Source organism: Amphiura filiformis, chromosome 1 (genome assembly GCF_039555335.1).
Source record: "Amphiura filiformis chromosome 1, Afil_fr2py, whole genome shotgun sequence".
NCBI lineage: Eukaryota > Metazoa > Echinodermata > Ophiuroidea > Amphilepidida > Amphiuridae > Amphiura > Amphiura filiformis.
The window spans coordinates 61,478,915-61,505,633 of NC_092628.1; the positions used below are offsets into that span (position 1 = coordinate 61,478,915).

Here is a 26,719-nt window from a genome sequence, read left to right on the forward strand (position 1 = left end):
TAAGGTGATGAGATTAAAGTGACGGTTATGAATGAGATTAATAACTTTGCATCGGTAATATACCGGGCATTGTGAAAAATCTAAACATCTTGCTTTGCACCTCGGAATATCCCTCGGTTCCAAAGGCAAAATGTTTTAGATTTTTCACAATGCCCTCCAAATAACCGATGCGCAGTCATTAACCTCTAAATATATGTGTTTATTTTTTCTGTATTTTTAGATTGCACAAGGTGAATCCAACAAATGGATGATTCGTCTTCATGACTGGATTAGTGACTACTGGAATATAGCCGATTTAGCAACTCTTCTCTTGTTTTTCTCGGGGTTTGTCATGAGGTTAATTCCTGAAACACTCAGTGCTGCCAGAGTCTTGCTAGCATTGGATTTGTCTATATTCTACATTCGTATTCTCCATATCTTCTCCATATTCAAGAATCTTGGACCAAAGTTGATCATGATTCAAAGAATGGTAATGTATCTTCATAATGGAAATAATAATTTATATAATAATAACGAGGGATTTATATAGCGCACATTACAAAAGCCTCTGAGCGCTGAAATGTATTTCAAGCATGTAGCAGAGTTAGACTTTTCAAATTTATTGGGGAGTTCTAAGGTAACGTGTATGAGGTCAAAGGTCATTTAGAGGTCAACTATCTAGCTAGCAAATACAGAACTAGAAAATATGGCAGTATCTCCTCTCCTCTCCTCTCCTCTCCTCTCCTCTCCTCTCCTCTCCTCTCCTCTCCTCTCTCCTCTGCACTCTCCTCCTCTCCTCTCTCCTCTGCACTCTCCTCCTCTCCTCTCCTCTCCTCTCCTCTCCTCTCTCCCCTCCTCTCCTTTCCTCTCCTTTCCTCTCCTCTCATTCTTTGTTTCTTTCTATTTTATTCTTTTCACTTCACTTCACTTCCACCTTCCCACTTCACTTCATGTCACTTCACTTCATTTCACTTCCACTTCCAGTCCACATACCTTTCCTTTTTTTCTTTTCTTTTCTTTCTTTCTTGCCTTCCTTCCTTCCTTCCTTCCTTCCTTCCTTCCTTCCTTCCTTCCTTCCTTCCTTCTGCTGACTGTATAGCTATGATAATATTAGCAATAATATTTGAGACCAGGATGGATACAACCATACTCATTGTTTACTTTGATGTGTTTTTTCCTCAGATGGTGGATCTCTTGTTTTTCATTTGCATTTTATTTGTGTTCATAATTGCTTATGGCGTTGCTGCTCAAGCTATCATGTTTCCAAATACAACTACATTTGCAGAAGTGGTTAAAGGCATCTTCTACCGCTCCTATTTCCAGATGTATGGAGAACTGTCTCTGGAAGTTATTATGGGTAAGCTAACAAAACGATTGTATACCAACAAACTATGTAGGAAAAAAAAAAGAATGTTTCCTAAAAACAATAATGATATTAATTATGATTATAATAAGGCCAAACAATGAAAAATGGTTTTGTATCATGTCCCCTGTACGCATTAGATTTTTGCTGTGTGCTTGCTCATGAAAAATTGCAGAAGTTAAATTTGATTTCTTATTTTTATTTATTTTTCATTTAAAAGAAATTTTGCCAAAAAAATTAACTGTAAAGTTAATGTTCATTTTCAAATTTCAAATTCCAAACCTGAACAAAATAAAATACTGGAAACAACCTTTTTAACCTTTTGTTAACTAAAATTTCTGATTGACTAATCCATAAATACTCACTGCTTTTAGACTGTCGCATCTTGGCTGATGGCTTCTTCAGAATGACCACTGGGGTCCACCTTTCCTGCGGTATTGGCCACTACTTCTGGCAATTTTGCATCCCTTGGCTGCTTGGTTCTTATTATTGGATCAACAAATGGTCTAGAGAATAACTACCAATGTTACGATTGACTGTTTTGTTGCCACACCAGCTAATCCAAATTTCTTCTCTGATAAATTTTGTTTGCTGGTTACTATCTTTCTCAAATAGCTTAATTGTTTGTTTATATATTTTTCTTTGTCAGGTGATTCATGTAATGAAACGGCTTTACCAGGTGATCCCGATGTGTGTCCTGAGTATTCAGGAATAGGAGTTACACTCTTGTCTTTCTACATGCTACTCAGTAACATTCTCCTACTCAACCTTCTCATTGCCATGTTCAGGTTTGTATAGCAGTCACCCATAGTGTGTCTTATCTCAAGTTGAGAGAAATGCCATGTTGGATTTTGCAGTGACAGATTCTAATTAGTGTGTGTACACGATTGCATCACCAGTGAATGGACAAATCGTCCTTCTACGCATGTGTATATGCCCCGTGGCATTAGGTTAGTGCACGCAATTTGAATCTGCCACTGTGCAATCCAACATGGCGCTATTCTCAACTTGAGATGAGACAGACTATAGTTTGTCATTCAGATGGAACACTGCTTTGGTATACATAGAAGAGATCAGAAAATTGCTTAGTTTAAAGACACATTTCTAGATTGGCTAACACATATCCTCATCTTGGAATAGTATGAATATGGATACATGATTTTTGTGAACAGAGCCTTTTCTCTTGCATGTGTATTCATTTATGTGAGAATCAATTTACAGAACATTCATCAGCAAAGTTGCCTTATTTAACATTAGCTTTGGCTAGGTTCTCCTGAGAACCTTTATTGGGAAGTCATCTTGTCTATAATTAAGTTTAGACAAGTAAAAGATGTTGAATATGAACAGTTGGCTAGTATAGGCCAATAGTAGTATTATCAAAGATCCTGGTATACACATGATCTTACTTGCATTGCATTGTATTGCATTGCACAGCCGGCCAGCAAAGGTACAAATAAAGAAAATAATTAAATGTACAAAGCAAATGTTAATTAAGGTAGCAAAGCTTAATGACTTAATTTGTTTTAAATAAAATGTGTTATCATACCATCTGGCCAGACCAGCATGTGTGTGATGTAGCCTTGTTATATCATGTCATATAAGTCACTTAGGAGCCAATGAATAAATGGCTTAAGAATATATATTAAAACACAAATGAACCTGTAGACTTAAAAAAAAACTATTCTAGACTCTAGACTATTCTAGACTCTGTAGACTCTGTGAGGTATGTCGGTTGGGAAGATTTGTTTATTTTCAAACAAACATTCTCAAGCACTATTATACTCATATGTATTAGTGTTATGTTACTTTATTTTGAAGACCGTTTAAAAATTGTCAATAAAATCAAGTTTTTTCTTCACTTGGTTTAGCATTTTCTTAACCAACAGTCAGATATTAAAAAGAAAATGTTTGACGAAATTTCCCACATTTGTAGAGCCAACTTAAAAAAATATATGAGACAAGTTTATTTGTTCCCCTTACGGCTGATTTATTTCTTATTATTTATTTGCATTGTACAGTTACACCTTTTCAGCAATTCAAGACAACACTGACATATACTGGAAATACCAGCGCTATGGCCTCATCAAGGAGTACTTTAGCAGACCACCATTAGTGCCTCCATTTATTATCTTCTCACATATATTCTTCCTTGGGAGATTTATTCTGCAGTCATGTTGTGGAAAGTGCCTGAATTCAAAAGCAGGAGAAATGAGTAAGATTGTGTGATTTTTGTTAATCTTTTATGTATTAATAATATGCGACATCGGAATTACCGATTCCTAATGCATTGTGGGACAGTTTTGGCAAATTTTAGTAGAGCTGATCTTTGAACTATTGTTTGTTTTTTATGTCTACAGAATATTGTTTAAAATGTTTTAAAAAAACTTACTAAAAAATAGTGTATAAATTAATTATCACAATATTATTGGTTCATCTGTACCAAAAACAACCACAATGCATTGCACATTTGTAACACTGATATCACTTTTTGATTTGAACTCATTTTAACCTTCATATTTTCAGCTAAATGCTATCAAACATGACTTACTGAGGCTGAAATTGTAAAATAAGAAAATGGAGGTTTTGGTATCACAGTTACAGATACAGATTTCTGAGATTAGAATCAGTGGGGGCACCACAGGGGACATGGGGGAAAATGCTCCCACCAGTCAGAACAGTTGCCTCCCCCAGTAAAAAATTACGAAAATTTCCACTTTTTGCAATTTTGCGAAAAATTTGTTGATTTTCCCCCCACCAGAAATTCACTTCCCCATGCTCTGCCCCCCCCAAAAAGAATCTGTATGGGATTGGCCCACTGAGTTGGGCAATTGTGGGTAATTACAGATCTAGGAGTGATCAGCTATCACTATCAAAAACACAAAATGCATTTGTGAAAGCATGATCGTTATACCATAATCAGTCATATGTGTGAAATATGTGTTTTGTGGGTTTATTGTAGCGATGGTCAGTAAAAATCTAAAAGATGGGTATAACAATCTCATTTTATCTTCAAAAATGCATTTTGTGATTTTTAAAGGAATTGATTATTATACCTGTCATGCATATTTTTACCACTAACGCAAAGTTCAAACACAAAGATACTACCCATTTACAAGGAAATCATATTGGATGATGGAAATCATATTGGATGATTATCAGAAAAAGACCCATACAAGTAAACGACATATGTGACACGATCAAGGGAAATGAGTCGGATGTCGCTAATATTGATTTTGAGATATTGGCAAAGAAAGTGTTAAAATTCTTTTGTTTTATATTGTTTTCAGCAATTGATAAATTGATATAACTTCACAAAGGAAAGTTGTATCAACATGGGGTTTTCAGTTTCTGAAAGCTCTAAATGTCCTCTTTAGAATCATGTGTAAAACTCATTTTTCGACCAGGGCCGACATGTGACTCATTCCCCTTGATCATGTCACATATACCGTAAACGTTCGTCTTGACATAACTGAAATTTTAGACACAAACTAAAAGTGTCCTCCCATAAAAATCCCATCAGCAAATAAGGGCACATAATCTTAATTCTTGTTGGGAATTTTAGAGGAGGGAGCTCTCTATTTGTACATGAAATATATCCCAAGGCAAAGGAGCCCAGGTGCGCCATTATGCGAACGTTTACGATAAATACTATTAGTTGTTTTAGAATAGTTTCAAAAAAAGGAGAAGATCAATTCTCATAATGCAGAAGCTCATTCTTGAATGTTGTTGTTGTTGTTTTCTCTTAGAACAAATTTTGCCTGATACTGAAGTGAGTCAGCTGGTGAAATGGGAAATCATTAAAAGTGATGATTACATTAGAGAGGAAAAACAACGTCAGAGAGACCAGATTGATGAAAGGGTTGGACACACAAAAGACAGGTAAACACCAATTGAAAATATTTTAAGTTGGCCACTTTTGTTAAGACTTTTATTGACAGGTTTTTTAAAGATATATGATTAGGTCAAAGATGAATGGTATAATTCTATAAACTTTTCTGAAATTTTTATAGTTCTAAACAGTAGGTAAAATTACTTACTCAAAACCAATCTAATAAATATATGTGCTTGTTGTTAACCTCTCCAGACTTGATCACAAGCGTCTTCAGAGCTGTGCTCTTCCTAGCTTGTCTAAAATGTTCAGCCTAATTTTTGGGTTAAATCGCTGGAAAGTCACCCAATTTTTCTATTAACATTTGGTTTCTATAAGAAAGGAAGTGACTGAAAATCATGGTATCCAAAGTTCAGAAGTTGTGCCCTTTCTTTTAATTGTTTTATTGTATTGTACAGGAAATGATAAAAAAAAATCATTGGTGACAATGTGTTATAGCCTGATTGGGTGTAGCTGGAACCAGTGTTGAGGCTATTCCCTGTACAAAGGTATAGGACATGAGACAGTAACTGATTTTGAGGATGCTGTGACTACACCAAAATGTTGCTCTATCATGTGATTATACAACAAAGCCAAACCCTATATCCTTGACAACAATCACATTCAGGAAACTCTTTATTCATAAGAAAAAAAACATGCTATATCTTAGTGTCCCTGTACAAATGTATAGGAGGTGAGAGAGCAACAGATTTTGAGGATGTTGTGACAACACCAAAATGTCACTCTATCGTGTGATTATACAACAAAGCCAAACCCCATATCCTTGACAACAATCACATTCAGGAAACTTCATTCATAAGAAAAAAAACATGCTATATGTAAGTGTTCTCAATGTAATTCCTAAATAGAGTAGGAGACATGACCTTTTGAGGATTGAGTGTCTGAGAGAGTTTGAGGACATTTGGGGACTTCTTGATAACTGAGGTCATCTCCATTTGCAAACATTCAGTCTAATCCCATATTCTAAATGTACCAAAAATTTAACTTTTTTGCAACTGTGATCTCAATGGGTAACGTCCCCAATTAGATGAAAAACTTGAAATGAATGGGGGAAAATTAGTTAAAAGTCCCTGATTAGACAGTAAACTAATTGTTTGTCCCCTGGTTGGCCAATAATTGTCCCCACTTGACACAAAGTGCTTACAGAGGTGTGGGTTGGTGTGCATGTGTGCTTCTTGTGCAGAGAGTCCACACTTCGATATTGTGCTTCTTGTTGGTGTGCATACATGTTTGCTGGCAATTTAATACTGATGTTCTAGTGAAAACACACCTCCAAATTTCAGGGGATGCTTCTTGGTTCCAAGCTTAAGCAAATAGACTATAAATGCCATAAAATTGCATTTAAAGTAAATCCCTTATTGTTGGTTAGTATTAGACACATCCTTGTTTGGGCTGTATTGTTACATGTAATTTGCTCTGTGAAAATTAAGCACAAAAAATATGGCAAAAACTGTCATTATTAGTATGGGGATTGAAAACCTATGCATACAGTCTGCACTTCGATATTGTATGCATGACCTATCGTTGCATGTGTTGGGTATGTATATTTGTGCATGTGTGTGAGGGAGGGGGTGAGAGGTGGGGATGTGCGTGTTTAGGTTTCAGAAAGTAAAAAAAATCCTTCAACAGTGAAAAGTTCAGTGAATTAAAAGTTCAGTGAATTATGTGATAGGATATAATCTCAACATTCTACAATGTTTGCCAATTAGACTCTCATGTAAATTATACTACTGAAAATATATAAATATTTTCAGGTGGTTTTGATATCTTGCATTCTTTACACAGTTATGTTTAGATTGTGATACTTTTGTAACATAAAAGAAACTTTACTTTCTATATTATGTGAGACAAAATAATAAAGTGAATTACGTACGTAAGCAGAATCTATGTTGTGATAATAATAACTCCTTATTTTTGGTACAAAACATGTTTACCAGTCTAAGCAGAATCTATATTTGTCCTGTTAATTCTCAAAATAACACACACAAGCAATGCACCAACACAGTGTCAAACTTAATGAACCACTTCCTCAATTTGATAACAGTAGACTGTTACTACAACTGGTTACTTAGCAACCTGTGATGTGACAGTTTATTTTTATCCAGAATGACCTCATTAGTATCCAATCAAATGCCTGCCTTACTATGACATAGTATATGATGTCAAACTGAATTTGTGACATCATATTGGGTTAATGACATCATATTCAAGTAGCCGAGTATAGCTGTTGAAATGGATATATACTGAAGACTATTAAATTGATAACACAGTGTGAAGGAAGAAGTGCTACTGTAGTAACTTAACAGACAGAAGTGCAAAAAAAGTTTGACTGTGAGAACTTTGCAATTTCTTTTTTAGAGTGGAGGACTTACTTCAGAAGATAGAGTTGATATTTGCTGATCCTGAAACAGGTGCACCTTCTAAAGCTCTTGGATTGCTTGGAGAAAAGGCATTGGAGAACAGGCTTAATAGGCTGGAAGACCAGGTAGGTACCAGTGACTATGTGTTTTGGGTGTGTTTTTTTCTAGCCACCTGGCAACCCCTCATTTGGTGTACTCCAAGATATTAAGCAAATTTAATGACTTTGGCAGATGCTAAATTGTCAATAAATAGTAACAGAAAGTTCTTTGAACTTAGATGCAAATGCATGTATTTGAACTCAAACCCTGTTCCGTCTGGGAATTGTACAAAGAAAGCCTAAGCCAAATTGTAAAACATTTATTGAATTCGGGTCACAGTTATGGTGAGTAGGATCAATTACTGGTCCATTTAGATGCCCAGACTGGTCCTCCAGAGGCTTTCAAACTTAGCTCCAACAAGATTTGCTTAAGCCTGACTGGGGAAAGCATCACCCTTGTAAATAAGTTCAGGCAAAGTTTGAAGGCTTCCCAAGGTCCATTCTGGTCATTTTATGGACCAGTGATTTGATCATAATAGCCATAACTGCTTGAAGTCAATAAATTTATTACAATGTGAATTAGTTACTCTTAGTATAATTCTCAGATTAAGAAATGTATTCACTATTACCAATCATTTGAAAACAATATAATGAGAGATTTGGCAAATTGTCCATAACAAGGGACAAATTAAAAACCTTGGAATGCAGAGGGACCTAAGCTGCAGCCTATGTACTTAATTCCATATTGAAGGAGGGATTCTCCAGCAGCTGGGCCCTTGTAAATAGATATAGGCTAATCAGGAAGTCATCAAGGCCAATACATTTGCAAACTCATAGCTAAGTGCCTGGATTGTGATCAAATCTTTATATTTTAATATTAGTTCTTCCCATTTCAACACACATTAAATTGCTGTATTTGTTTATGATATTTCTTTCTTATGGTTTATATTTTGCTAATGTATTGTATTGTTATAAATATTGCATTTAGTGAAGGTGTAAATGAATCAATCAACAGGTTCTTCATTATGTGAAAAATTACAATATGAGATTGTAATTTGCAGTAATTGAATTTTGTGGAACATATAATTACTCACAAGGTCCTGATGATTTGCTAAGCATTAGTATCATAACAATATGAACACTTATATCAGATGAGGTGTGTATTTATAATTGGCATAAACTGACATTCTGTAATTCTTTTTGATAATCCAAGATGGAAAGAACTAACCAAGCTATTGATTGGATTATAACGTCATTGAGTGAGAATCGTCTTGGACATAAAGAAGGTCCACCTGAGTTGAAGGCAATTGAACCCAGAGAAGGTAAGAGTGATTGTACAATACCATTTATACTGCAGATATTCCTTTGAGCTGTATTGTAGTGATCTGCACTGCACTGACCAGTTTTACACTTGATCATTTAATTAATGCACTATAAGAATTTTAAGTTCTTGCTGGTAAGTTCCCTGTCAAAAAGGGACTTTTATCATCAAAAAGACACACCATACAGGTTGAAGGTAGAGTTGCTGAATGAGACTTTTCACAACACCATAATTTGTTTTCATGGTTTTAGCATCATTTTGATGTCATGAAATTCGCTACAAGTATAGATCATAAGTTGACATGATTTGGATATTTTGTGATGTTCTTATGAATGTTTCATCTTGTCAAGAACACTAAAATCAAGACTATTAATCCATGTTTGTTGTTTAATTTCACAGAACTGGAAGATTTATCCAGTATGACAGAAGAAGAAAGAAAAGTACCATCAACTATTGAAGAGCTTGGTATTGCTATTCATATAAAAGCTCGCACAAGTCCATATCCAAATACAGCCATTAGGAGGTTTCCTGTACCTGATGGGAAAGTATCATGGGATGTAAGTTGATAATAATGCCTGCAGTTTAAACAGGTGTAATTGTGTAACATACACAGTGTTATGAGGTGGCATTAAAGCAATATTGTAGCATTTCTGTAAAAAGTGTTCAAAAATGAGTCCTACATTGTTCTTGTGCATCTATTATCATGTAGAATCATGTGAAACAGTTATTTTTAGAAATATGGGGCTGATAATGGTATTGCTCATATAAGACTATTGATATATGACAGTGGCAAAAGCTAATACCTTTATTCTCTCTCAATTTTTTATTCAGACATTTTTTAACTACCGACCCATCTCCTACACCCATGACAGTGTTTTGGCTATGCCACATTATGCTGATGTAGATCTACTAGATCAACCTAAAAGCAAGAGACAGATCTTAAATTTCAATGAAATGGATAAGGAGTGCAAGTATGACAGGAGAAGCTATATGGGAAACTACAATGTTCAAGATGGACTGCCATTGTAAGTACAACCCCTGGATTGGATGGACAAAATGAGGTCCCCAGCAAACTCAGAAAAAGATTAAATATCCGCATATTTAAAGTGTATATAGAGGTTATAAAACATTTTTTTAAACTTGCAAAACATTCTGACATAGGCCTAATGTTTTATTAGTGTTGATAAAATATGTAGCACAATGTTTGCCAAAAAATTCTTACAATAACATTTTGACAACATTTTTAACGTGATAAAACCCAACATTTAAATGTTATTAAAGCGTTTTGACCAAACCAAAACATGTTTATAACATTTAGAATGTTTTATATACAATATTTTTGTTTCCTGGGTCCATATTTGATTCCGTATTCAAATACTAATTTAATAGTTATTTGAATCCTTATATTATGTAAATATTCTTTTATCAAATCACAATACAGAATGTGATTTTGCTATAAAAAAAACATTTATAGCGATCCAGGTGACATCTATCACTCTTGAAGGTGTTCATAAGATGGTTAATTCTTGACTTCTTTATTAGTTTAGATGTTGACAGCTGCTTAGTAGCAAGGTTGCCTAATGCTTTTTTTTTCTCATTCATTAGATTATAGAGAATGTGACTCAACTTGTATAGCCTCTCATCTCCATTCACTATACCATGATGACAGTGATGAGAAACTGGCAACATTGCTACTAAGCGGCAGTTAACAGTATCTTTACATAGTCATTTTGAGAAAAACACTGGGAAATTATTTACATTACCCTATCAAAACTGTCCTAAGACTTTTGGCTACCATTGTAGCCAGTTGAGCTATCATAATTGACAGCCATATTTGTACTTGTTATTCGTATAGAAATCCTAAAGGCAGGACAGGTGTCATAGGACGTGGAATGTTGGGAAGGTTTGGTCCAAATCATGCAGCTGATCCAGTAGTCACAAGGTAATAAAACCATGTCTAAATAGACAGGTGTTGTTTTTAGAAAAGTAGTATACAAAAACACCAACATTACCATAGCTCTGTGAAAACATGCATTGTTTTGATTAAGATTAATTCAGGTGTATCAAAATTGATTTCTACAATTTCAACGTACAAAGCATATTATTAAATTTGAAACTGCAAAATATAACACACATCAACCTTACATTTTGCAAACATGTTGGTACCGCAAATTTTAAATGTTCTATCCTGCTTTCAATACTTAACAAAGAAAATGTTGTGTTATGAGTGGAGCTGACCTAGTTTTACTTATTATAATGGATGATTACAATTGATTGACAGGTGGAAACGATCCCCAGATGGTTGTATTATGACAGATGAAACAGGCAAAAGAGTGTTAGAATTTGTAGCCATCCAGAGACGAGACAACAGTCAATGGGCCATCCCAGGGGTAAGCATGCATGAGAATTTTCAATTTTAAAACTGAATTCAGTTTTCGCAACTTTACTTAATTTCAGCCTGGTACTTTTTGCCAAATTTCATGCACATTTTCAGTTTTTTTAAAGAAAGTGCAGTCTCATGCCTGGGTCAGCATTACAGTTAGGAAAAATTGAAAACTGTGAACTATGAAAACATACACCCCCCTATGGAAGACATGACCTTAATCTCTCACACAGGAATGTGAATTTCAAATGGTTCTATCTGGATGGGTGACTCCATTTGAAATCTACACCTCCTGTGTGGGAGATTAAGGAGATCAACTGGAATAGCCCATCACCCTCTGGTAATTCATACAGCAATCAACAGGTTATAATCATTAACTGTAAGGTGAACTCTGATACTGATTCTATTACACTCATAGCTATTTAAGTTATTTAGAAAAATAAAATATTTGTAGAATAACAGTGCTTATTGACTTATTAACAAAATGAAAACATTAGATTTTGAAAACAAGAGAAAGGAGGCAAGTTCCTGAATGAAAACATTTAACATTTGGGTTGGTTGCTTGTTTGAATATCAATATATCAATATTAAACACTTATTAAATTAAAGGAATATTATGTGATCCTAGCATCCTCTTTTTATGACATTGTTCAGTAGATATCCACGAAAAAATCTTATTCCCAAAATTTCAGTTGATTCCGATTTTGCGTTTGCGAGTTGTACATGATTATGTGTATTACACTGCTCCATAGACAATGTGGTGTAATTTCACGATATCTTTGCTAAACTAATTAATCTGCAAGAAATATTTTGTACATAAACATTATGTAGCCAGAGGTTTTCAGTGATATAAAAATCTCAACTTTTTTTCAGAAAAGAGGGGGATGAGGCTGTGGATCACGAAATGCCCTTTAAATTAAATATATCAAACTCTGGAAATTGCTTTATTTATTAATCTGGTATTTTCAACATTTCTCTATACAGGGCATGGTGGAGCCAGGTGATGTCGTTAGCCTTACCTTGAAAAAAGAGTTTGGAGAAGAAGCCTTGGGAGAATTGGACAAAAAGGAAGAGGAAAAGAAAGTAATATCCGAAGCCATTGATAAGCTTTTCAAAAATGGAGTAGCGGTAAGTATGTTTTGAAGTGAAAAAAGATACTTGTGTTGAATGGTAGTGCTTGTCAAAAATAAAAAGAACTAAATGAAACTATTTAACAAAGCTCACATAGTGTTTCAAATTTTTGTCACAATAAAATTGACTTAAAAGCCCATTCAGTGATTTGCTCATCCGGACGATTGTAAAAATCATCAAAATTCAGATTTTGGTACCTCTGTCATTGTCATGGATGTGCTATCATAGCCTGCAAGTGGTTCAGCCGAAAGCCATGTATTTAAGACAAAATAAAACATTTTACACAAATCTGTAATTTAGATACTGATAGTATCTAAATTAGCTACGTGTATTTGAATGGGGCTTCAACTTCGTCAGTACTGCTGTTTTCCTCGTTTTTTGCCAAATTTGTCATTTCAAAAATACCAAATGACAATTTGAATGACTTATCTTTCACTTTTAAGCAATTTATAAACAATTTTAATTTTTTTTTTTTACACTTGCGCTGGGATCACTGAATGGGTCTTTAAGTCTTAAGCCTTGACTTGAAAATTGCTAGAAATGACTCGGTTCAATCCGTAAATGACTCAAAAACTATATTGATTTGGCAAAATTTGGTGAGGATGTAGGGTTAAGATCAGCAATAGGATATATGATAGATTTTGGTCAGGATTGAATGTTGTTGAATAGAACGTGCCTTCTAAACTATCAGAGGAGTGCTAAGGTTTGCAGGTTACCATGGGAGGGATCAAGTAAGACGACATGAAATGGTTTTGCAAGAAATTGAAACCCTCAAAGCCACACTTACATGATGTATGGCATCCCACTGTCTTCCTTGATTCATTACTCTACATAAGAATTTGTTATACACATACATAATTAAATGCTCCTGCAATGAGTGCACTGTACCAGTGATTTCTTTATCTGAGTGTATTTGATAAATTTAATAGATTATGATATTGTTGTATCAAGTAGACAATGAGAGATGTTAGATAATGTAGCTCATAATACTCCATATATATTTATGTAAACAGGTGTACAAAGGCTATGTTGATGATCCACGTAATACAGATAATGCATGGATGGAGACAGTCTGTATGAATTTCCACGATGAAGATGGAACATCAGTTGGTCAGCTACCTTTCCAGGTAAGATTGATTTAAAATTACAACCTATATACCTAGGGTCACTAATACAATAAGCAAAAGAATTAAGGTACCAGTTATGTACATCCTAAACAAAGACAGATAGCGCGAATTTAAGACCTCATTTGTTGAAATTGTTCAAGAAATAAAAACACGATGATCGAAAAAGTTGCAGTTTGCTCTATCGCATGCCCTATTGATTTGTACACAAAGCGTTCTCGAACAAGAAAACTAGCGTTGTGCTTCCATTGATTAGCACGTTAAAACTAGCGTTGTGCTTTCATTGATTAGAACACAAAACTGCAACTTTTGATTTCGTTTCTTCCTTAGGTTTTAGATCACCGTTTCTTTAATTCTCAACCAATTTCAAAAAAAGAGTACAGGTATTAGATGCTTGTTTAAATGTTGACATATTTGTCTTTATTTACAACATACAGGGGTGAACACAACTGGTACCTCAATTTTTTGGCTTACTGTATATAAATATTCAGAGTTAATAGGAGGACAGTAGTGTTTGTAATTAGATTATTTATATCCTGATTGGAATGACATTTTATGATTAGAGCAATTTGATAAGGGCTAAAAGCGTCATTTTCGATGATGTGATCTAATTAAATACTTTCTCAGTGATACATTTTGTGAGATTGAGTGTTTGAGGTTTAAATATATTGTTGTTTTTAGTTGTATATTTGCCAATCCCAGGCTGCCACTGAGAGATAATAGTGGAGGAGTATCAACTTTGTTGTTAGTAACATATCCTTCAAAACAAAAAATTCTCGGAAAGGCATTTTGTCCTTCATGCACACCACTTTGTGCTGCGACTGACGATTTGCTTTGTTTAAACATTTTGTGCAATACATTATAACACATTACAAATAGATGTTAAGCCTTGTTTGAATGTAAATGATGCCAAAGTTTGATGTCACACAACAGTATTGCTAGTAAGATAATAGTAGCATACACTTTAGTTGGGATTTGCTTTACTGGTTGCATATAAAAATTATTTGAATCATATTATTTTGTTTTTGTTATAGGCTGGTGATGATGCTCAAGGTGTAAGGTGGCAGCGTGTCAGCTCCAAGATTCCTCTTTTTGCCAGTCATACAGCTATGCTCAAGAAAGTTGCAGAGTTTCATAATGCTGCATTCTAAATAAGTGGAAGATAGTTATAAGTTTGTTTCTAAGTTGGGCCAGTCAAAGCTGGGATTAGAAGCTCTATGGTGTGTATATGACAAATAACTATTTGATATTACGACTTTGGACCAAATGATAAGGTACATGAGTTAAACTGTTAATACTTTGTTCAGAGATATAGGCCTACGTTGTATTAAATTGTTTGCCTGGCTGCTTCACAAATTGACCAATAAGCATAAATAGTTCACTTTGATAAGAACAACTCATGCTTTTTCATTTAATAGGTCATTCCTTTGTGAAGTTGGCATTGACCTATAATTGCAACATCTCCTATTGTATTTATGTTGAATATGGTTGACAAATTTTGACTTCCTTATTTGGCATAGATTTTCTTGTCCCCAGAGTTTTCAATACATTACACATCTCTCTTGACAAGAAAACAAAGTTTCTGAACTTATCCTTTCAGGGATGGGGAAATCAGCTTGGCAGTGCTGGATCTCTGAATATTGCTTTAATTTTACCTGCGGTAAATTAAGTAATTTTTGGCCAAGCTTGAATGTACCCGATACGTCCATGTAGCGTATTAAGTGTGTACGCAATGTAAGGCCTGTGCATGCTTTCTTCTGTACAGCGCTATGTACATGTGTGTTTATCACGTATCCACTAGCGTTCGAGCTTGGCCAAGATTGAACTAATTTACTTGTAGCTACTAGATGTTTAGGATCCACAACTTCCCCCTAACACATTTTAAAATAAATAAAATATTTTACACAATGTAAATAGGTATGTGTAGCCATATTTGTTTTACACATCTGGGCCAATTTAAAGCATCGCACATCGTTTCGTTTAGTCAAATGGTTCATTATGTAAAAAAAGAGGCTGTTTTAAAATTTGCATATGAGTCCATTCGCATGAAAGGAAGTATAACATAACTTTACGCAATGTTATATAACTGGTTCAATTTCCATTCATGCATGCTGCCAGATCGAGGCTCTCCTCGCATATGGCGGAACTGTGCAATGGTTTAATAGGATTCATCTCACAAACAATACAGTCCTGTTCTTGTGTTTGTTAAGAAAAACCTGACTGCTATGGATTCAGGTGCAACTTTTAAAATGGTCTCTTTTTGTACATATTAAACAATTATGACTGAACACAATGATGTGAGATGTTATAAATTGGTCTAGATGTGTAAAACAAATATGGCTACACATACCTTTTTACATTTTTTACAAATATTTTTGGATTTATTTCAAAAAGCATTAGGGGGAAATTATAAGTTGGGATCCTATACAATTGATGCCCAGGAACATTGTATCTTTGTTTTTGTCAATGAGTACATTATCGTTATGGAAAGGGAGTGGATTACTATTGCTATGCCCATGTAACTATTTCACCCACCAAATTCCTTTGCCAAATTAACTTTTTTAGCAGTTATTGCAGTTGCAGCTTTCATGTTGTTTCTAACACTTTTGCAGAGTGTTAGAAATTTGACAGTTTATTTTGAACCAAATGGTTTCTACCAAGATGTATATTGCAGGTAAGTTAAGTATTTCTTGGGCAAGCTGGAACATGTGCGTTGCGTCCATGTCAATGTAAGGCACATGTATGCTTTCTTCTGTACCACGCTATCTGCCCCAGTGTTTATTGTGGCGCCACTAGCGTTCATATTTCAAGTTTGGCCAAGAATTACTTAATTTACTTGTAGTTTGGTCACTTCATTTATTTTTTTATTTAAAATTTATCCTTACATTTTACCTTCCATAGTTGTTAATAAAAGACATTGAAATTAATTTATGTAAAGGATTTATTTTGTGGACAATTTGACAGATTATGATTGAATGATTGCAGCAGAATGTATCAAATGTGCCTTTCCACAAGTGTAAAGTTAATATAAATATAAGAAAATCATGTGTGTGTGAAGGAACTAAACATTCCATAGAAAATACCTTGATGTTATAGATTTTATTAAAACATTTGAAGTATTATTAAGGTTGTTGTATAAAAACAATTATATTTATTACTTTGTGCAATATGTGCACTGTATATTCATGTACATAGAAAAAACTTACAAAATAGTTTCTTGTTCATATGTCTAAAATGTACAGAAATATGTAGTTGAAATACCATCCTAAGAAGAATGGAAAATAGGGTGTGTGTGCACTTGTTCAGTGTAGTAATATGTGATACTAAGTTTTTTTGTGTCCAAGGGAATTTTATGGGTTTTTCAGCAGCAGGGGATGCATCATTTCTGACAAACTGTTAGAGAAAGTATCACACAACTACAACTCATCTTAACACATGTTTTTGGATGTTAAATAAATGAGATGTATCCCCATTTCTCCTTGGTATTTGTGTTGCTGAAAACATAAAACAGGCTTAAAATACCAGACAAAATTGATCAAAATTTGCAAGGTTGCAATGTGCTTTTTCATTTTGACCTGTTTTGACACATTTTAGCATACCTGCATGATGGTGTTCTGGTAAAGTCATTCTAGGTGCGAGTCAGCAGGACGACTTTGGAATTTTGCCCCTCTTGGAAATTTCAGCCAGTATAATACACCACTGCATGACATCGGACCTGGTAGTCTGGCAGAAACCTAGCAAGTGGTTAGTCTATTAAGAAAAAAAAACAAATTTGGAACTATATAAGTGATGGATATGCATGCTCACTTTGCAAAGAAAATAAATAGAGAAAATAAAAATCTTAACCCTTTCCCTCTTGGACTTTTGTGAATATGCAATCCTCTAGAAATAACTTGGTCCATGAGTGAAATGCATAGTTACAAAGATGTTTTATGTAGTGCTGAAAATAATAGATTTTATTGCAGAGTTCCGCTTCTGTAAAAAGGACAATTGTGCAGCGCAGTCAAGTTTGTCCTTTTGTTTTGTGTTTGTTTGTTTTTGAGGCTGTGTAAATTTTAGTATTTTGTAATGTAAATGAACAAATATGAAACTGAAATAATGTTTAATAAGTTGCTTTTAAAATGCTGTCATTGATATAAAAGTGTGAAATTCTTATTATTCAAATGATAAAAAAACAACAACAATAGGGATATTGTTGTGGGTGTGTGTTGGGGAAGTTTAGTGTATATAAGTGTGTTATGTTCAAAGGTTAGTTGCTTTGGTTAGGGCCTTCGTCATTTTAAAGACATTTGACCAAGTCTCAGTTATAGTACAGAGGGAGGATTTTTACTTCATTAACCAACCACATGTTGCATAATTATCCACAATGCAGCTTTTAAACTGGGAGGAGAACAAAACTGTCAGATTTTGTTTAAATTCCTTGTTTCATGTATATTTGTTTGAGCTTTCTTTATACACGGTTACAACATTCAGTGACTGATACTGCTTTCCAAGTATGTTTTTGACAAAATGATATTAGAAATAAGAGTTGTGCATTTGTGCAGTATTTGATAAGATATTCTTAACACTTCAGAACGTTCCTGCAATCTCATTGGTTCTTACCGTGTGATATGACACGATATCACACGGGTCAGCGTGTGTGCATCGACGCGATACGCGTGCTCACTATTTGAACCAATCGGGAGGCGCATAGCAACAACGGGACTGATCGATTTTAAGCCCTAGGTAGTTCCTCATAAAATGTAGGATTTAATTTGATTAAAATTTGTAATATACTTGTGATATTTCTATTTGAATTGAAGTGTTTAAGAATGAGAATAAAGGTATTGTTTTTAGCCGCTGTCGTGCATCTATCGTCTCATATAACACAGGCGACATCATTATTTTTGGTGTAAAACAACTCGACTAAGCCTCGTTGTTTTACTTAAAATAATGATGTCGCCCGTGTTATATGAGATGATAGATGCACTCCAGGGGCTAAAACCAATACCTTTATTCTCTAATTATTTAAGCTGTGAGGTGTCATTAGACCTTTATCCTTTATGTCTCTGATCTATTTGCAATTTCGTCTGTAAATTGGTATCACTCAATGTTCCAGTATACGTTTCTATAGTTTGATCAGCTCTTAATAGACGGCAAATGTTAGGCTTTTACTACTACGCCGAAAAGTAGACCCACATTAAGAATGCTATTAGTTCACCTATCTTGTCTATATGTTGTTAAAGAAAGTAGACAAAGTATTGGACTTCAATTGATAATTTATGATGCTTCTGGCAAGATGTCACAAGACAATACTCAAAATAAAATATTTTGATATTAATCCGCGATGTTATAAGGTCCGCCGATTAAGCGCTGATCAAAGTATAGTTTGTCATAAATCATTGTGATGATCTTTTGGGTTTACTTATATATTTGTACAGTTCAATCCATCGCTCACTTTTTGTACAGAGAATAATCATTTTCAACAAGTCTTTCATTGTTTAATTTTGTTATTTAAAACTTTATTCACATATAAAGTAAAATTATTGCATATTTTAAATGATAATTATGTACTGAACATTGTAGAACATAACCTCATCAATGAAGCAATACAATACTCTTTTTAAATGTAAAATATAAAATTAAGTGTTCTTTGTTATTACTTATTTTTGTAGAAAACAATATGTATGAATGTAACAAATGTAATAAAGAGATAGCAAGCATCTATGAATATTGGTATTGATCCTTTGGTTTCATCTACATTGTTCATACCAATTTGACTAAGAAAAAATTGGTTGGGTGTCCTCCATAACATTTATATGGAAGGAGTGGATAGATAGCGTTTTTAAAAAGAAATTATGATCAAAAACTGCATAATAAACTTTTACGTCCTATCATTTTTTTTGTAATTAGCATCATCATCATCATGATTCAGGGGAGACCTGGGTACGTTGTTGGAACTCAAAAGCTACAAGTTTAAATAAACATCGAACTGTTAAAATCACTTGAGGAAAATGTTTAGAACTTATCATGTTGGCTAAGTTGTTACGGCTATTTCTTATGTGGCCTTAAATACCGATTTCTTAGGTAGGTTTTCAAACAAGCTGCAATAAACACGAACACAAATCTCAAATGAAATACGAGACATTTCCTTTTCCTTTATTTCAACAAAGCATGTTCGTACACAAACGACTGAGCAGCATATTTCTTGTTAAAAACTGAATAGGTCTTTTTTTATATTCATTCCCACATCCTGTACGGAACAAAGGTTGCAGGGGCACGTTATAAAGTGCAGTGCAGTGACATTTTGTCAGAGAAAGACGACAGTCAAAAATTAAAATAACTTTTTGTTCTGGTAATATATTCCTTTCATGGTATCTTGTTTGTTGGTTCCCGCGTATTTACACTCGGGATTCTGTAGCGTTTTCACTGGTTCATTCAAATACGTCGTGAATCCCTCTTCCTTGAGGAAAGCGAGAACTTCTTCATTGAATCTGGCGTTGAACTGTTGTATGTTACGAGCTAGTACAAATAGTTGACCACGTAGAGGAGTAGATACAATAGCGTATTGGTATTGAGGTACACTTGGGAAGGATTCTTCTTTTGGACCTAGTTTTAATATCCAATCTGGGGAAAAATTTGAAAATAATTCAGTTTTAATAACATTTTCCTATATGAGTAGCTTAATTATATCTATATAGGCCTAGTCGAAGAGTTTGCTTCGGATACTGGTCCACGCGTCATGCTATAAAGTACAAGTATTATCTTCACTTTATTTACCGTATGAAATCAAATTTAGGCAATATATAAAACGGTGATATCTTAATATTCTTAATTCTTTTTGACATGGGGGTGGGGTTTGAAAAATTCTTTAAGTATAGTGAATCCAGCTCCTTTTGGCATAGAATAATTTATAGAATAATAACATTGGAGGGATGATTGTATGGACCATCCCCTGGCAAAATATTAGGATTTACCCCCCCGGATCTACGCCTATGATATATACAGACGTAATACAAATATTATGATATCGTTAATTGCTTACATTGCATAAATTTAATTTCATAAGGTACGAGGGGCGGTCAATACGTTTGTAGAACAGGGTATTTTACTTTGTCTCATGGTGATGAATTTGGTCTCATTTGAAAGCTTGATCCTTCGCGATAGTAGGCCTACTAACTAAAACTGCATTAAACCATGTCTTATTTTAACTACTGAAAGCAAACTTACAATCGCCAGGTTGAGGCACAATAGAAAATGCAACTTTGAGTTGTCCCGGATAGGCAGGGTTTGGTATATAAGCAAAGCCTTGGATCTGTGTCAAATTACCATCTGGGGTCTTCAATCGGCCACTGTTCTCAACAGAAATACTTCCATCTAGGTTGAGGCCGTCTAAATATAATAACAAAAAATGAGCAATTAGTGGGTTTTTAGCTGGTTCGCCGGAGGACAAGTTTAGAGCTGTCAAGCTTTCGTCAGGAGTATAGTACTCTGACTTCTTCAGGACAAAGTACGTAAAAATGAGATGTAGGCCGCCCCTACCTTCTGATGGCTCTGAAAAGAGCCGTTCACTGAAGACTGCCCCTTGTCAACGGAGAACATCGCTTAGCTGACAAATTTTGAAGGTATGGTGACTCTGAAAAGAGCCGTTCACTGAAGACTGCCCTTGTTCTCTGTTCACTGCGCCAGTGCACCCGTCAGTCACATTCGCGTTTAACAATCTTATTACGCATACATTTAACAAATTGATATGAACTTTCATGATTCCACTCGTCAAATTACTTACAGTCAGCAGTTACACAGGTATTATCTCTCTCGTAGGTAGCCAACACAATCCTACTTGCATACATCTGTAAATATTAGATATATATGTAAACAATTTTATATTTATCACACATAATGCACAACCCCGCCCCAACGTGAGCACTGGAACATATTATGTAAACAGACAAGTCCGTGCGCACATTTGAAATTTATAACACCAAAACAACCTATTCAATTCAGCAATTATATTAAGGGATCGGATAGCAACGATTGCACAGTATTTTTTGTGGGACATGAGAGACATCGAATTGCATTCTGAATACGAGGAATGTCCTTCTGATATCGAATAATTTTGATTTTGTTTTTTGAAATGGCAAATTATTCAAAATTTATATTTTTGACATTTAACATACATCGAAGTAAACTTTATGAATCTAATGATATGTACTTAAAGTATATACAGCTGGGAGGAAAACCCGTCCATCATTTGAAAATGTTGACAGATAGGCCTTTCCCTAAAGACCGAAAATAAAAAGACCTAAACATTTGAGGTCTTTGGGGAAACTGATGTATATCTTCAATACGAAATATCAAAATTTTAAATTGATGGTCGGCTTTTCATTCCAGCTACATAGACTTTAAAGCCATATTATAACATTTGCTGAGGAGAACTCTCTCAAAATATTTTTAAATTCTGTTTTTTACACGATTGCAATGTACTTTAGTCAATAAAGATACTTGCAAAAATTTAACAGAAATGCGTATACATGTATATACATTCTGTGGTGTCAAAGTCATGACAAACCAAGCCATTCCAGCACAGTCTCTACTCCAAAAGTAGTCGAAAGTGCTCAACCACTATAAATAGTGGGGGCGTAATATAACAAGTATTATTTTTCAGGTGACTAACTTTCTGTGGTGTCAAAATCATGACAAACCAAGCCTTTCCAGGACAGTGTCTGCTCCAAAAGTAGTCGAAAGTGCTCAACCACTATAAATAGTGGGGGCGTAATATAACAAGTATTATTTTTCAGGTGACTAACTTTGGAATTAAAAGTGCTCAAACCCATTACAGGTGAGCGTAGGAACAAATTCAAAGTATAGACCTCTGGAAAAGGCAACCGTTACTAATAGTTTCACGGCATATAACCGTATGGTATTTGTTCTCGACAAAGGTGAAAAAATCCAATGATATTCAATGTACAGTTGTTGTGAATGATGATGAAGTCTTTGATATTCAACAGCAGCGAGATGGTATACATCGAATTCAAGAATGGAATGAGCACTCTTGAAGATGATCTCAGGTCCAGAAGACCTGCTGACTTCATCACTAATTACATTCGCACTGGTACAAAGGCATTGATGATGAATAAGGGACCAAACAAGGGAGATGAGTGGAAGGATCGCGATGCTAATGGAAGAAGATCCTTCATAGCCTACAAAGATAACATCGTGGTGAATGAAGTGACTAGATAACATCTTCAACTCTTAATATTAACAACTGTTCCAGACTGTGTTAAAGAAGTTATGGTCATACCTGGTATGTCACACCATTAAGCGGTCATAACTGAATCCGATACAAATATCCAGACTAACAAAAAGAAATCAAGGACAGTACACATTTATAGGAAGGCAAATATGGAAGGTATTGAGAAAGAATTATTTCTCCCAAGAGTTCTTTGCTTCTAACAAAAGCAGAAGCACATCAGATAACTGGGACCATTTCAAGGCAACTCTCGAGAGTGTTATGACCATCGGCGCCGCATCCCCACTAAAACCATCTTTGGGCGATGGAGTCTGCCTTGGATGAATGACAATATCAAAAGGCTAATGATACGACGATACGATGCCTGAAAGAAGTATTTAAAACTGATATTGAGGTATACAACCAACTGAAGAAGGCGCAGAAGGAAGTCACAATGTTGGAACGGTGGTCCTAACGGATTTTTCCAAAGTGTTTGACTTGGTCGATCATACCATCCTTGTTGATAAGATTCGCTTGGGAGTCCATGGGTCCATCGTTCCATGGATTTGTGGGGGGGGGAGTCCCTCAGGGCACGAACTCGGCCCTATTGTTTTTCAGATTTTCATAAATGATGCTGCTCAAAATTCCACTTCTAGTTGTTGGAAATACGTGGAGCTGGTGCAGCTGTCTTGTGCAGCTGTTATAATATTTTAATTGTTTATATTGTTTTTTATTCATAATTGTTTTGAATTTTACTATATTATTATGAAGTTTTTCAATACCTTATTATATATATTTGGTCAATGTAAATATACTGTGTGCAATAATTTGTTTTTCGTGTCTTTTAAATGTAATTTGGCCATTTAGGCACGATATGTGATATGTGCTAAATAAAATACCGAAATACCGATAATAGGAAGAAGTGAACTCAGCTCTCAATGAGGCTTATAATCTACAAGAACATGTTTGTTGACGACACAGATAACCAGTCAGATAATCCAGCCAAAAAGCTGTGGTATTAAAATTAGTTCCAATGGAGTTGAGAAATTGCGGGCTGCCTTAAACCCAAAGAAGGCAATTGGACCTGACAAGGTATCTACCTGGATGCTCAAGAATATTTCATCCATACTTGCACTGGCACTGAGTGAAATCTTCAGACAATCTTTAGAAACTGGTGAAGTTCCGCCTGATTGGAAGACTGCAAATATATCTGCTATCTACAAGAAGAAGGGCGAGCGTAGTGATCCTGGAAACAATATATCGACCCGTTTCCCTCACAAGTGTGACGTTCAAAATGCTTGAGAATATTCTAGCCAGTCAATCCGGCAACATCTAGATGATAAAAACATACTCTCTCCATCTCAGCATGGATTTAGAAAGAATCACAATTGTGAAACCCTTACCCAGCTATTCACAACAAATGAAGAACTAGGCTGGGGACTGGATCAACAGGAACAGATTGACTGCCTTATTCTTGACTTCTCAAAGGCGTTTGATTACGTGCTCCACCAACGTCTTTTATAAACTGGACTGATTTAGAATCCGAGGAGATACAACAGCAATTGCATCCATCAGCAATTGTAGAGCACCACAAGCGCACAGGACATGATGCTGACACTGACAACGTCGAAGTGCTCTGCAGAGAAGAAAAACTATTGCCAAGAAAAGTGAGAGAGGCCATTTTCATCAAGAAAGAGACCAGCCCCACCCTTAATAGGAACGGGGCCGAGAACTTTCCAAAATCTATGACACTTTACTTCTAGAAACACCTGACAAAGGGTCAAAAAAGGACATTGACAACATGAAGTAAAGTGCATACATCAGTCATTCACAAGTATCACACCGCTGATGACGGAGTATCATTCTCTGAAATTATTCGGACAAACGTGAGTGTTGTTGACCAGTTTTAAACTTCTCTTTGATGTCTACTACCAACACGTATAAATCTTTACACTCTCGAGATACGACTGGATTAAGAATTGGCTCACAAGAAGAACGCAATCATTGGTTGTTGATGGAGAGTGCTCAGGCGAGACAAGTGTCATCTCAGGAGTTCCCCAAGGGACAGTGCTGAGTCCTCAGCTATTCATCCTTTATATTAACGACATTGAAGAAGATACATCTAGCATCATAAAGCTCTGTACTTCTTTGTTGGTGGCGGGCGTAAGAAATTTGGATGTTAATTTCTGCACCAAATGTAACGTTTGCACCACATGGCGAGATACGAATATTGGTATGCCAAGAATCGCCGTAGAAGTAGAAGATGAGGTAGTCACAAAATATATCTGGTGAAAAGTAACAATTTTAATTATTCCAAACAGTAAAATTGTAAAAAAAAGATTTATTAGCAGTCACTTGCCACGTTCACATCACAAAACTACAGAGTGAGTGAAAAAATTGCAATAAGGCAGGCTAAGTGAACATCAGATAAGAAGCTAGGTTGATCTCAGTGTCAACAAAATTATTGTTCCCATTTTCATTTCAAATTTCATAACCCTGTTTTGTTTTTCTTTCGAAACATGTAATGAGTACACGACACCCACAGTTACCACCCAAACCTAATAGCAGTGATATTGCTGCTGTAAAGCGCTCCTTCGTTTACACTGAACTGTACATGCTATAAATGGGAACTTGCATTCAGGAACCAGTTTTAGGATCTTTTCCAAAAGCATTGCATTGTGGTGATGTGTTGATAATCTTCTTTGATCTGTGATAATACTATACTTGAATTGAAACCAATGTCACAAAACATAATAATTATTATGTTTCGCTTTTGCGTCTCCGCTCAACAGCGCTTCCCTACCTATAGCATGAATTATGTGGTAGCAAAATTTATACTTCATGATTGATCTTACCTGGATTTGAAATGGATTTCCGGTATTGATATTAAGAGTTACCAAAACACTGAGATCAGATGACCTGTGCTACCTCTTTGATATACTACACCACATATGAAAGATAATTGAAGATAGAATTATATAAAATAATATTCCTCACCTGATACCATCGGCCAAGGTAGTTAGGCAAGTCAATGGTAGACACCGTTTCTGGCGGAGGTCTTAGAGCGACGGACGAATCATCATTGCGTCCAATGTCTTGAGCAGATGGCATGGCCAATGCAATGCCAATTATACTTAATGTATACGCAAGAATCTTCATTTTGATTGTTAGCTATTATTACAAACCAAGAAACACCACTAACACTGGGGTCTAGCGACGTTAAACCTTCAAAAGAGACGATCACAATCTGAGGGCACGTGACAAAGTTCTTACCATCGTCTTAGTTTTGCTTTTATAAGCTTTAATGTAAATATATTATATAAGCAAATTGTTGCTTACGATCGATGTGATCTTTTGGACCCTTCGCAAGGCTGTTGATAAGTTTGATCAGATTGCGTCAGTCAAATAATTCATCTAGATTATAAACAGCGATAGATTCTGCACCAAATCAACTCACTCAGTCCATTAGTCATTGACAAGGGACATAAGAACCCTAAAGAAGGAAAATAATTGAACAAAAATGCTCCATCTACCGGGAAGAAATGCTGTTTAGATTTCTAAAAGAAAATCTGTTCACTTCAATGGTAAACGAAATCCGAAAACACGAACGTTTTCTATTCGCTGTAGAAGTAGTGATACGACATATGTCACAGGATTAATCACCATAGCTGATAGGTGAAAACGATTTTGAATGTATTGCCCTGCACTATTGTAGGCTGCATTCATCACCTGCCATGTCTGTGTATGTGTGCAATCATCATGATCATAGATCGAATACAATACCGCTCTTTCATAAAAATAAAAAAAACACTAATCTTAAATCAGGTGGACGTGTGAGTGGTTTTTGCATAATGTGAAATTTCCACAGAATGTACGAACCAGATTGTTATGCCTATTCTTTGATAAATTTTCAAACTGTGTAG

General features: G+C 35.2%; 2 protein-coding genes across 2 annotated transcripts in view; one reads left to right on the top strand and one right to left on the bottom strand.

Annotated features, from left to right (window-relative positions):
- LOC140150329 (transient receptor potential cation channel subfamily M member-like 2) overlaps nt 1-19,298 on the top strand; it is a 47,536-nt gene extending 28,238 nt beyond the window's left edge. The window contains 14 exon segments of the mRNA XM_072172339.1: nt 221-469; nt 1,162-1,336; nt 1,992-2,130; nt 3,361-3,554; nt 5,089-5,221; nt 7,590-7,716; nt 8,843-8,951; nt 9,350-9,507; nt 9,782-9,975; nt 10,806-10,892; nt 11,232-11,340; nt 12,318-12,461; nt 13,478-13,591; nt 14,623-19,298. Of these exon segments, the coding sequence (XP_072028440.1) occupies nt 221-469; nt 1,162-1,336; nt 1,992-2,130; nt 3,361-3,554; nt 5,089-5,221; nt 7,590-7,716; nt 8,843-8,951; nt 9,350-9,507; nt 9,782-9,975; nt 10,806-10,892; nt 11,232-11,340; nt 12,318-12,461; nt 13,478-13,591; nt 14,623-14,739 (2,049 nt within the window). The 3' untranslated portion in view covers nt 14,740-19,298.
- A 422-nt stretch (nt 19,299-19,720) lies between these two features.
- Nucleotides 19,721-25,955, bottom strand: LOC140162059 (outer membrane lipoprotein Blc-like). The gene is made up of 4 exons (XM_072185353.1): nt 25,794-25,955; nt 21,354-21,417; nt 20,798-20,959; nt 19,721-20,194 (listed from the first exon to the last, which is right to left on the bottom strand). The coding sequence occupies exons 1-4, from the start codon at nt 25,953-25,955 to the stop codon at nt 19,902-19,904; spliced, it is 681 nt and encodes a 226-aa protein (XP_072041454.1). The 3' UTR covers nt 19,721-19,901.
- Nucleotides 25,956-26,719: the final 764 nt, after the last annotated feature.